The sequence below is a fragment of the Camelus bactrianus genome, chromosome 8 (assembly GCF_048773025.1).
Source record: "Camelus bactrianus isolate YW-2024 breed Bactrian camel chromosome 8, ASM4877302v1, whole genome shotgun sequence".
NCBI lineage: Eukaryota > Metazoa > Chordata > Mammalia > Artiodactyla > Camelidae > Camelus > Camelus bactrianus.
The window spans coordinates 33635613-33649736 of NC_133546.1; the positions used below are offsets into that span (position 1 = coordinate 33635613).

Genomic DNA, 14124 nt, shown 5'->3' on the forward strand with positions numbered 1-14124 from the left:
AGATTAACATATACAAATCAGTTGCATTTCTTTACACTAACAATGAAATGTCAGAAAAGGATAGTAAAAAAAAAAAAAAAAAAATCCCTTTTAAAATCACATCCAAAACAATAAAATACTTAGGAATAACTCTGATCAAGGAAGTGAAAGACTTATACATGGAAAACTACAAAATGTTGAGTAAGGAAATTAAAGATGACCTAAATAAATGGAAAGATTTCCCATGCTCTTGGATTGGAAGAATTAATATTGTTAAAATGGCCATACTACCCAAAGCAATCTACAGATTTATTGCGATCCCTATCAAATTATCCAGGTCATTCTTCACAGAACTAGAACAAATAATCCTAAAATTTATATGGAATCACAAAAGACCCAGAACTGCCAAACCAATACTGAAGAAAAAGAATGAAGCTGGAGGAATAACCCTCCTAGACTTTAGACAATACTACAGAGCTACAGTAATCAAAACAACATGGTATTGAGACAAAACCAGACACATGGATCAATGGAACAGAATAGAGAGCCCAGAAATAAACCCACAGACTTATGGTCAATTGATCTTTGACAAAGGAGACAAGAATATACAATGGAGCAAAGACAGTCTTTTCAGCAAGTGGTGTTGGAAGAACTGGACAGCTGCATGTAAATCAATGAAGTTAGAACACTCCCTTACACCATACACAAAAATAAAGTCAAAATGGCTTAAAGACTTAAACATAAGACAAGATACTATAAACTTCATAGAAAAAAACATAGGCAAAACATTTTCTGACATAAATCTTAGCAATGTTCTCCTAGGGCAGTCTACCCAAGCAATAGAAATAAAACCAAAAATAGACAAATGAGAGGCCTAATTAAAATTATAAGCTTTTGCATAGCAAAAGAAACCATAAACAAAACAGACAATCTATGGAATGGGAGAAAATATTTGCAAATGATGCAACTTAGAAGGGTTTAATTTCCAGAATATATAAACAGCTCATACAACTTAATAACAAAAAAACAAATAACCCAATCTAAGAATGGGTAGAAGTCCTAAACAAGCAATTCTCCAATGAAGACATACAAATGGCCAATAGACACAAGAAAAAATGCTCAATATCACTAATGCCACTCTTGAGCATATCTGGAGGGAACTCTAATTCAAAAAGATACATGGATTCCAAAGCTCATAGCAGCATTATTTTCATTAGCCAAGACGTGGAAACAACCAAAATGAGAATTGACAGATGACTGAATAAAGAAGTTGTGGTATATTTATACAATGGAATACTACTCATCCATTTAAAAAAAGAATAAAATAATGCCATTTGCTGCAATATGGATGGACTTCGAGATTGTCATTCCAAGTAAAGTAAGCCAGAAAGAGAGAGAAAAATACCGTATGATATCACTTACATGTGGAATCTAAATAAATAAATAAATAAATAAACAAACAAATAAATAAACTTATTTACAAAATAGAAATAGACTTTACAAAGTAGAAAACAAACTTATAGTTACCAGAGGAAAAGAGGGTGGGAAGGGATAAACTGGGAGTTCATGATTTGTAGATACCAACTACTATATATAAAATAGATAAGTAAGTTTCTACTGTATAGTACAGGGAACTATGTTCAATATCTTGCAGTAACCTATAATGAAAAACAGTATGAAAAGGAATAAATGTATATACATGTATGACTGAAACATTATGCTGTACACCAGAAATTGACACAACATTGTAAACTGACGATAATTCAATTTTAAAAAAAGAGAGAATGAAAATAAAGATCAACTGCTGCTTCTAAAAAAAAAAAAGACTCAGTTTGCAGTCCTAGCTCTACAGTGTGGAGACATAGTAGACACAGTGTAGTTACACAGATTCACAGGTTACCAATGTGATGGGCTTGGCCCTGCAGCACTGGAAAGGAAAGGACTCTGAAAGCCCAGAAAGGAGATGATGGAACAGCCAGAGCTGTGGTACCACATTAGCATATAGAATCATCTTCCTGACCAAACACCTTGTGTTTCTGTGCAATTCAGGACGTTAGACGAATCAGTACTGAAAAGAAAGGTCTGGGACTAATATTTCTGGTAAAATTTTGAAAAAATATACCCATCTAGGCCCTACCCAATGCCTGAGGACAAAACTTTCTAGAAGTACGTTATGTTATGGTAATTCTTTAAACAATTGGGCAGGTAATTCCTATTCTCAGCCAGTGTTAGAACCACTGTTTTAGGGGGACGGGTAGGAGCTCTAAGGGGACAGGGGACAGGGCTGTTAGCCCTCCCTAATGATTAAATGCCTATTCCCCACTCCGTGGCTCTGTCTTTGGGGACTGTGGGGGAAAGAAGAAAGAAAGAACGAAAGAAAGAGAAAGAGTGAGCCCCTGCTTCAGAATAATTATCTTGGAACATTTCTGCTCCCATATATCCTGAAAGAAATTTTTAGATATTCACTTGAAACTATGTACATTTGAGACTCATGTTTGATATTTTTCATCATTAGTTTAAATGGCTTCAAAAGCGCTATTTATTTTGGCATATTATCAATATTAATATATTTTAAAGAGAGATATTATTTACTCATAAAGACATCCAATGGAATTTAAATACCACTATGATTTGGAGTTCACTTACTTTCATTTAAAAACATCTGTACATACTTTTCTATAATGATCATAAATTTTATGTAGTTCTATTTCTTTTTGAAATTGTATTTCCACACCACTGCTTCCATAGATTTATCACCTAATGTAGTATGTTTATTTACTTGAAAGTTTTATATTGATCATTCTACCATACTTCTCTAGACAACTATATATATAATATATATATAAATTTATATGTGTAAAATCGAATATGCATAAATTTAAATTTGATCATTCTTTCCCATGTCCATAAGGCATTAAGTGTTAAAAATGGGATTTTTTGACATTTAAATTTTTTTCAGCTTTATTGAGGTATACCTGACAAATAAAATTATGATATTTAAAGTGTACATTGTGGTGATTTGATATTCATATACATTATGAAAGGATTCCCACTATCTAGTTAACTAACACATTCATCATCTCACATATTTACCTTTTTTTGAAGGAGTGAGAACATAAAAGTATATTCTTATTTGAGCCATCACCACAATTATTATTTTACAGAATAGATCAAAACACTGTAGTCTATGAAAAATGTTGATCAAAATCATTACATAAAGGATACAAATTTATTTGAAATGCATTTCTTATTGATACTAGAATGAGGAAGAGTTCAGCATGAATTCTATTCTAGTTTGTTTTTGTTTTAGATTTAAGTATGGAAAAGTCTTGTTCTCTCAAAAACAGACAAGTATTGAAGGCCTTTTGTTATAATGACATCACCCAACTTCTGCAAATCCTTCTGAATTGGGTCCCACATTTACATATTTATCTATCATAAAAATTATTTCACATAATTTAACAACTGACAAATCTATTAGGTTTTCTTTCCATTTTAATGAAAGCAAAGAATTGGAAATTGCCCAATTTGCAACAGTAACTTCTGGGCAATATACAAAAAATATCACCAAGACATAAAACAACCATTACACTCCTAACTCCTCTTAGAGGCATCTAGATTAACATGATGTATATAAAAAGTGTGTGGGAAATATTATTTAATTTCAGTATATTTGTTGATATAATACTTTATGTCAATTTAAAAAAATATGTGCTTTGAGTGTACTTTTATCAAACTATGGAGCTATAGGTCTGGCTAATTTAGTTTATGAAAAATGGCAAAAACCAGTAACATAACCTTAATGGCTAAATCATTTTTCACTGTGAAATAAATCAACCACATCAAACTTACTTTTTGTCTTAAGAAATCTATCTTAGTTTTTCAACTCAAATAAATATAACAAAGAATATCCACTTTGCAACCACTGCATTTCTGAATGCAGCAATAGCTGGGCAGCAGCTCATACCATTGCCCCACCTAGCCCTTTAAAAGGAGTTCACAGCTTAGATTTAATATTTACCACTTTAATAACAATATTCTAGGCTACATGAAGACCTGAACCCAAATCTTTGACAATCAAACCTCTAAGAATAAGTGCTTCCAGATTGTAGGAGTAAAATTTGGCGTGAGCAATTAGACCCTTCACCCTCATGCGTGCGTAACACACTTCACCAACATCCAGAGAAACACCGTGTGCCATGCTCACACAACCTCAAGGCAACTTGGATAAAGGCATTTGAAATTTTGCAAATTTCTTTACCAATGGTATTCCGAGGCAAGTCTTAGAAACCAAATGGCAAACGTGTATCATTAACTGGGAATAAGTGGAAACATCAGTGACTCCATCCTTCTGAAAGGCACATATTTTACCTTCAAAATCTTTTACCACAATATGTTGAACAATGATTTCCATCATTTTATGCACTTTACAAAGTACAAAGAGTTATGAGTAGGGAATAGAAATAACTGAAGCATAAACTTGACAGTGAATCTACTTTTAGCTATGAACAGCAAACCAGAACCTTTTCTAAAGTCTTCCATGACTCCTCTGATAACTTGTATACAATCCCTAAGCCAATTTTAATGGCTGTGGGAAATAGTCAGATTATTTATATTTTTACCAATATCCTCCACTGGTCTCCTAAAAAAAAATAATAGTCCATCTGCTATGAACTTAGAAGTGCGTCAGAAGTAAAGGAAATAAAGGAAAACAGAGCCCAGCAATTTTGATTGGAGAGATTCATATTCTATTTAGAGATACTGGTCCTCTGGAGGTAGCTTGAGAAAAAGGGATTAAGTATTTGCTTTTGTTTTCTGACGAGTTATTTGGAATTTTAATATATGTTTCAAAATATAGTTATTTCAATTATTGTAATAAAAGTTCACTTTAATGGTTCACTTATTATATTTTTTTGTAAAACAGACTCCCTCTTCATTTTGTTGGTTACAGGAGGTGAGGTATAATGTGTGCTTAATAAATATCAGGTATCTACACGCCTTCTTCCCCTCACTTGTGGCAGACATAGCTAATCAATCATGGCATCCTTTGCTACTGAAGAAGTCTGCATTTCTGGGTTTCAGGAATCTGTTGTCCATCAGCTGATGCTGGCATGCAAGTCTAAGCCTATTTCCTTTCATTTGTACCAGAGAAAAACTTAGGTCAGTATGTCCATCCTCCCTATTGACTAGCTAAGAAATCTTGAGGAAGGCTTTTAATCTGTCCTGCTGCCCTCACAGGACTGTTACACAAGTCAAAAGATTTAATTCCTTTGAATGCATTTGTAAACCGTGCAGTTGCCATTACACACTGTTTGAAGAAATCGGATTAATTTTTTTATAATATGAACAGCACCATCTCTCTAGTTAATCTCCTCCCTGGCTCTCCCCAAACATATTTATTTTATCTATTTTGTAAGTACGAATTTTTTTTTTAATTTTTGGTTTATTAAAACTGCACACCTGTATTCCTTTTGAATGCGATATTTGATCCTAACTAGAAGAAAATGCTCCTGGAGGAGGAGAAACTCGAAATTTCACACCTGGCTCGTCATTATGGTGTTCTGGCAGTCCTTTCTGCTCGGTCAGAGGCTGTGTGATTAATGGCCCTTCTTCCCAATTATATGGATATTATACTCGTCTTCCTTTGGCTGGAGATGGGAGATATCTTATGCATGTGTGATGCAAATTTGGGCTTTGTAAATGCTAATTTCAAAATCAGCTAGCAGTTGATTGGCAGAAAACAGAACAATGGGGTGACAGGCTTGCTGGGGGTCAGGAAACTGTGAAAGAGAGGCTGAGTGAAGGTGGAGAAAAAGAGCTAGAGAGATTTGGAGTTAACCAAAAGCAGTGGCTGGGACTGCAGCAGTTTACGAAAGCAGATCTAAGCCAGTTATCCTAGAAGAGGGAGGGCAGCTTTAAAGACTGGTGAAACAGAGAGGCGAGAGTTTGGCTGACGTTACAAAGTCAGGATGCAACTAAGAAGCCACGATTATGCCAGCAACGGCACCAACAGTATTCTCTGTCTACTGCATTCCCGAAATGTGTCTGTTTGCACCTGGTTTGTACCCTGAGGAACCATGCCCATTTCTGACTATGACATACTCAAGGTCAGAGATCCTGTTATCTTTTCTTCTAGATGCCAGCAGGGGCCAGGCACTCAGGAAGTGTCCACTGGATGGAACAAAATATTGGATTGTCAGGAAGATGACTTGGGTAACACATAAAGGGGAGATGTAGAGAATCAAGCCGTATTTCAGCCCTTAAACAGGATAGCAGAAGTGATCACAATGACTATAGGAACGTTGAATTGGGACGCTTCCAATCACTAGGTGGAGCAAATTGTTCAAGACAAGCCCCATTTTGGTTTGCATTTCCAAAACTCTAGTTAAGATTAGCTAAGTTTTCTGCATGGCAGATGCTTCCAGCCCAAGGCTGGTTAGACAATAGCAAACCCAGAGACAGAAAATGTGTTGAAACGTCTCCAAGAAGTTGGCTTGGGCATGCTGTCACTAACATACTCTTTCAGGTTATCCAGTCAGCATAGCAAAAGAACGCCCCTAGAAGGCAGACCAGGTGGAAAGGGGAGAGGTGAAGGTGCCACATCCTGTGATGGCCTCTCAGACTGTTTCTCCACTCAGCTGGGGGCCATGTAGACAGGAAAAGTGAGTGCCAGCAGCTTGATATATTGGTCACATCTGCTCATAGGGACATGCCATCCATCTTCTTTGTACTCTAGCCTCTATGTCTTTACAGATGGTTTTTACTTATGTAAAAATATTTTTTCCTGGGACAGTATGTCAGCCTTAACATATGCTTCTGTGTCCAAATGTATTTTTTTTTAGATTACCTGTGAGCCAAAACTTTATGTGGGGTTCATTAAGTCTGTGAATATAGCTTATACATACACACATTAATTCAAATAACTCTCCAAAACAGTCACATATAGCCAGCTATGCAAACAAACTATATGTTTACAGCATCCCTGACACATGAGTGGAAGTTTTCCAAAAAGTGTGGGTACAGCAAAAAAGGGAGTTCCAAGGAGGGGATCATTTACCTAAGACTCCTCTCTGACACATACGTGAAGACATTTTATCTGTCGCCAAATACAAGAAATATTTTACTTTTCCTATATGAGAATGAATACTTCATGTAAATGAATTTTAAATAATGAAATGACTACTTCCATCCCGTCAAATCTAACTTATCTTTACTTTAAGAGAATCAAAATGAACAGTTTTAGAGTTTAAAACTATTTTGGAAGGTTTTTTTAAAAAAAATATTATGAAGAAGTGCTTCAGGTTGGACAGATTCAAGAGAGATCATTCATTGCTTTAGCCAAGAACATAATTCATATATTGTAGAATTTATGCTGCTCTCCAAATATTTACAGTTCTCCCTCCTTCCTGGCCAATTTGTGATTGGGTGGGGCTGGGTGCCTAGTTCTAGAAAATGAGCTATAAACAATGAGCTTCTCCCAAGGAGGAGCTGTTTCGTGCCAATGTAGGCACTCCAGATCTGCCTTTGCTCTCTGGCATGGCAACCCCATGACGATTGAGATGATGGCTTTACCACCAGCCTTGTTTCCTTAGTGACAGTGATTCTTCTTGACCCATGAGAATAAACAGTTGTGATTTTTGGTCATAGAGATTTTGGAAGTGTTTACTAGCAATAGCATACATAGCCTATTGTAATTATATATGTGTGTGTGTATAAATGTTACATAGATATTTATCATTTTAAAAAATCTAAAAACTATATATTAGTTACATAATCTAACATACACACACTCCCATATAGTTTTTTTTAATTCCAGAAGAATTTTACATGAACCAATTTATACTATTCTACCCAGAACCTTTTATGTCTTATTATTTAAGAATTGTGAGTTAATATCATTCTCAAAGTAATTAACTAAAGGCAGAAGTAAAAAGCAGATTCCACTTGTATTATTTGTTGTTAACAGTTGTAAGACTGTGCACATCAATTGCAGGTCTACATGGAGTCTAAGAAAAATTACATAGATCTACACATACACAATCTGTAATAAATAAATGGAGACATGTATAATAAAGTTGCCTTATGAATCCCACAAAATTATGCATTTAGTCTTAGTGGAAGTTCTTGAGAAGGGGGTATGTTTATTTATATTCTTTCCATAGTGATGCAGGGTAAATAATATGTTTCATGTAACACAGAAATAAACAAATATGTTCTATAAATATATAAATACAAAGGAGCTATTTCTAACTTCTGTTGCCTTCTTGTAGAGGAAGGGTTTTTTTATCAGCATAATACTATGGAAAATGGGGGCATGATGGTCTAGAAGTAGAATTTATGGAAAAGATGAATTGTTTTGTAAAAAGAAGGGAGGTCAGAAAAGGTGATGGGTAGTACCTGGGGGAAATCTAGGAAGAAGATGGAGGAAAGGGAGAAGAAAATTCAAAGGACTAGCAGCACAGCCAGAAAGAAATACCGAGGAAGAAGATATCCATTGAATCCTGTAAGTTAGGGTATGGTACCGTGTTAGTTGTGAAAACTCTCTGATCTTCCCTCCAGCATCTTTGGAAGTCTACGAAAAGCCAAATAATAGAACCTTGACTGATTGGAGTTTTTACACAAAATGCTGTGTTGATACTAAAGTCTACTTACTGATCGTTGAAGAAAATCGGCACATTCAGTCCAGGGCACGGGCTGGTCTAACCTGACAAATTCTTATTAAAGGTGGCACTAGTTAGGAAAAGCAAACAGCCACATTTTACCCACAGGTTCCGACTGTGTGCACTGACTTTGCGCAGAAGGGAAACAATTCCAGAAGCACTAGAAGGAATGGTTGGCTGTCAACACTTACTGCGAGGACAATCTGGAGGGAACTGTGAGCCACTTCTATGTACTGGTACTCCAGAAAACACCCTGAGACCGTGATGTAGCGATGGTCTTCTGGGGCCCAGTCGGGGGCAGGTGTCACTGATGTCACCGTACATCCTGGTCCATTCTCCATCCACCAAGATCGGTGCATTGAAATATTAAAAGTCAGGATTAGGTCTGTTTCCTGCAAAAAGGCAATTTATAAGGAATGAGAATTATTTTATAAATGTTAGTTAGCTTATTTGGACTGACTGGCTTTGAGTTTCCCATTTTGAAATATGTTTTTTCCCCTTCCCTTTGCTGTATTTTATAGGCAGAAAGAAAGCATCTAAGGTAAAACTATCAGTCCCACCTGAAAATTATGTCTATTGACTTCATTTATGAAGGTCTGCCTCACTACAATAATATAAATAAACATATTTATTAGTAAAATTATCAATGACTTACATTAATTGTAACACTGGAGAGTCAGTTTTTAGGACTTGTAAATATTACAAAGGGAGTGATTTAAACTATTTTATCAAGTGAAGTTCATCTTATTTTAAATCTGCTATTTTCTTTTTTCTCAGAATATTTACCTTTTGCACATTTTAAATATTAAAATTATACATCAGTTTGGCAAAATTGAACACAATATTGTGGCTAGTGTTAAAATATGTAAGACCTTTACTTAATAAAACACAGTATTACTTTTCCCTCATTTTTTTTTTTTAGAAAATCAGGATCTTTCCAATCTTGCCAACTCTTACTGCAAAGTTGGTCAGAATATTTCTTAGAAAATATCATTAGCAGATTATTAAAGGATGAAGACAGTAAATCAGCAACTTGTTAGATGAGGTTCAGGTGATGTGCAGCTTCAAATGGAAGGAAAGGAAGTTTCTGCAGTAGAGACCTGAAATCACATGCACAGATGTGGAGCTATCAGCAGGACATGGACAAGTGCTGTCTTCCGGGAAGAGAACGGCTAAAAAGAACGCATCAAACACATTCTATTATTCAGCAAGTCATGAGGGAAGATGAATCCTAACAGAGAGGAATGGTGGAAAAGGAGTTATTCAGTCTCAGTGGTAGAGCCACCAGATAATAGATGCCAACTACTCTCACTCCCAAACGAGGTGCTAGATTGACCAGGCAGATCCTGCATAGAAAATATTGATGTTTACTTACACCAGACATAGGAAAGGGCTGAGCAGAAGTGGTCAGCGAATTTGGAAATGGGAAAGGGTATTCCTTTGGAGAAAGCTGTTATGAGTCTCATTGTCTCCATAAAGTGGTGGTGGGGAGAGGGTAATTTCTTTTCTCTTCAAGCTCATTGAGAAAGGCTTCAAATATCCCTTGGGATGTGGGAGATACAGTAGACTAGTTTCTGACTCAGGACTGATAAATCTTGTGGCTGAAGCTACCTACTAAGTGGCCAAAAAAAATTGTCTGTTAATTGATTGTGTTAGTTGATTTTTGAATGGTGAACTAGTCTTGCATAAATCCCACTTGGTTGAGGCATGTAATTATTTTTGTATATTGATGAATTCATTTTGTTAGCATTTTATTGGGGATATTTGGATCTGTATTTACAGAAGGTATCAATAGATAGTTTTCTTTTCCTGTAATGTCTTTGGTTTTGGTATTAGGTTAATGCTGCCTCATAGAATGAGTTAAGAAGTTTTCCATCTTCTTCTATCCTCTGGAAGAGAGTGCAGAAAATTGGAATAATTTCTCTTTTAAATGCTCAATAGAATTCACCAATGAACCCGTCTGGGCTTGGTGCTTTCTGTTTTGAAAAGTTATTAATTTAATAATATGCATATATATATATTTTCAATTTATTTAACAGATGTAGGGTTATTCAAATTTCTTCTTGTGTGAATTTTGGAGGATTGTGACTTTAAAGAAATGTGCCTGTTTCATCTAGGTTAGCAAATCTGTAGACATAGAGTTGTTAATATTCTTTTATCATCCTTTCAGTGTCCATGGGATCTGTAGTGTTGCCCCTGCTTTCATTTCTGATATTAGTAATTTGTGTCTTCTCTAATTTTCTCCTAGTTACGCTGGCTAAAGGCTTATTGATTTTATTGATCTTTTCAAAGATCTTTTCAAAAATCTTTTCATTTGACTTTATTGATTTTTTTGTTTTCAATTATATTTATTTATTTTCTAATTTATATTTTTCTTTTCTTTCGCTTATTTTCAATTTAATTTGCTCTTCTTTTCAAGTATCTTAAGGTAGAAGCTTAAGTTATTGATTTTAAATCTTTCTTCTTTTCTAAAACATGCAATCAATTCTATAAATTTCCCTTATGCACTTTCACTGCATCCCACAAAATTTGATATTTCATTACATTTAGTTCAAAATAATTTTGTTTCTCTTGAGATTTTTTCTCTGACTGATGTGTTATTTAGAAATTTGTTGTTTAATCTTCAAATATTTGGGGATTTTTATAATTATATTTCTATTTTTGATTCCTTTCCATTTTTTGTGGCATATTTTTCACTGTCACTAGTATTTTTAAATTGACCTATAGAACTGTATGTACTCATTCAATATGAATTTCTACATGATCTAACACTTCAGAATCAATCAATTCCTTTTTCATTTGTTTGCTCTCTTGCTGGATAGATATTTCTCCATTATCTTCTAGTTTTACAATTAAGATATCTGATAAATTTTGTTTCCTGCAATTTTTTATGTGACCTCTTTTCTTTCTTCTGGTCCCTTGTGTCTTTTGTTTAAACAGTGAAATATTTCAAAAACATCAAAAAAGTGTAGAGCATATTATAATAATATCATTATACCCACCACTCAGTCTCATTAAATCTTATGCTATTTTTGCTTAGTCATTTTCTAAACAAAATTTTACACATATAGATGATGTAATCCTCCTAAATATGATTTCTGTCTCTCTCTCCACAGAAAATTACTATCATGATTTTGGTATTATTACTTTCATGAGAGAGTTTTGTAGTTTTACTGAATATTTACACATTCATTAATAATATAAAATGCTGATTTTTAGGTTTTACAATGTATATATACTCTATGACTTATTTTGGTTTATATTATATTTTTGAGGTTTATCAATGTTGAAGATCTTTTCAGCTCCAAGTTCTGAAATTCTGCAAGACAATACCTTGATGAGTTTCTTTTTCACTTAGTTTATAGAGCATCTGGAAGGCCTTTCCATCCAAGAGCCCTTTCCTTAAATTCTAGAAAATAACTGCATTATATCTTTCATTGTTCCTTCCACTCTACTTTTTCTGTTACTATAGGAACTCCTAATAGTCCAACATTTGACTTCCAGGATTAATCTCTTACATTCTTATTTTTTTCTTTTCTATTGTTCATATCTTACATTTCTTTTTACCAAAATTTTCTTTTACTTGGAAAGTAATTTTCTTTATCTATTTTCCCACACTTAAATTGAACTATATCTTTAATTTGTAATATTTTGAACTTTTAAGAGTTAATTCTTCTCTAATTGTTGCTTTTGTATAGTTAATATTTTTGAATTGTTTCTGGGCTATAACTTTTCTTAGTTCTCTGAATATGTAGTCTTTTAAAATTATGTTTCTTACATTGTTTTTGCTTCATACAAGTTACTTATTTTACTAAATAATTAAGCAGATAAATAAACAATATTTACCAAGGATCTACTATGTGTCATAGGCAAAGTCCTTACCCTTATGAGTGTTCATTTTGGGGTGTGGGAAATGTACAACAAATACATAAATATATCAAAATATCTATAGTGATTAATTTATTGAGAAATATAAACTTAAGTAAAGAAATTAGAATGACCAAGAATTGGGTGTGAGGGAGAGTGTAACACCATATTAGAGATAATAATTTAAGAAAAGATACCACGTTATTTTGCATTTGCACAGAGTTCTGAATGATGTGTTGGAGTAAAGAGAGCAGACATTGGGAAGAGCACTCCAAGCAGAGGGAATAGCTAGTGGGAATGTCCTGAGAAATTTTCTATTTCCTATTTTCCTGTTAGAGCTGCTCTTTAGAAGTCCTTCATAAATGTTGTCCTTTCATACCAAAGAGAAACTAAGACTTGATTGGCAGTTTGTAATGCATTAGTGGTCAGCTGGTTTCCTTCACATATGATGACTGGGGAGTGCCTTCCAATTGCTTAGTCTGTAGGAATCAGTAGGACTTCGTTCTGGGACCTCCAGTTTACATATGGGGTAGACACCAGACTACAGCATCCTTAGTCTGAACTGGGAAGGAGCTGATGGTCTGTCTACATAACATGTTGACTTTTTTTTCAGTATGCAGTCTTTAACTTAAAGCTCATGTAGTCAAAAACTTAGCTCAAGCGACTTGAACTTCAAGAGTCTTCCTTGTTCAGAGGAGAAGCCTGGTTGCACAGACTAAAGGGAGAGCCTGGGCCAGTCTAACTGCCCCTTGAACAGATTATTCAATTCATTACCATTTTCAATCCTGTACCTCACATACTCCTTCAACCTCTAAATCTTGACTTTCAAAGGGTTTTATAGGTCAAATCTGTACAGTGGAACCCACTGCATGATCAAAACTTTAAGGTTTTTCCACTTTGCTAAGTCACTTGCTAATCCTCTGTCTATGTTCTATCTTCCAAAAACTGTTGACAATTCTTGTCCTTTTTACTATGTGTTTTTCATTTTTTTATTCTTTAATATCACTTGGTGGAATTTCAGGATGAAATGTAAGTACATATATTCAACCAGAAATCATTAACGGAAGGTTTCTGGCATTATCTTATATCCTTATTTATTACCTTGTAGACGTTTAAACAAAAAGTCTTTGTGGGTATGTGTGCATTATTTTAACCACAAAATATAAATTCCTGCTTGTAAAATAGACAGTAGAAAGGCTTCCTTGAAGTCCTCTTTTAAATGTAAAAGAAATTCCTGAGTGTGATATGCTCCACGCATAATCAATAGATTATTTAATTCCCATATATTTTGTAAGTTTGAGTTCAAAATTATAAGGACTTCTGAGACAAAGAATGAGTCTTGATGGCACGAAATAAGGCAGAAAACCACAAACTAAATCTTGTACATTATGAATTCCTAATTCAAAACAGATAGGCTCAGAATCGCAAGATTCAAAAAATTTTATATCTAAAAAATCCTTAATAATTATATGTCCAGATCAGTGTAATGACAAAAAGCACCTTTGTATCAATGTATTTATTCATCTCTCTTAGTAAATCTTCAAAAAGTTCAGATTAAAGGGCCCCATCATTGGTCCTGTCATTTTCCAAAATAGCAGGGTCTGATGTGTTGCATGAA

The 14124-nt window shown here is 34.4% G+C and overlaps 1 protein-coding gene across 3 annotated transcripts in view; it reads right to left on the reverse strand.

The window, feature by feature from the left end:
- NKAIN2 (sodium/potassium transporting ATPase interacting 2) overlaps positions 1-14124 on the reverse strand; it is an 853276-nt gene that overhangs the window by 137230 nt on the left and 701922 nt on the right. For all 3 annotated transcript variants that reach the window (XR_012508635.1, XR_006728492.2, XM_010965506.3), the window contains one exon: positions 8831-9031. Coding sequence is in view for 1 of the 3 variants with exons in the window: in XM_010965506.3 (XP_010963808.2) it covers positions 8831-9031 (201 nt within the window). In the remaining 2 variants the exon portion in view is untranslated. The remainder of the gene's footprint in view (positions 1-8830; positions 9032-14124) is intronic.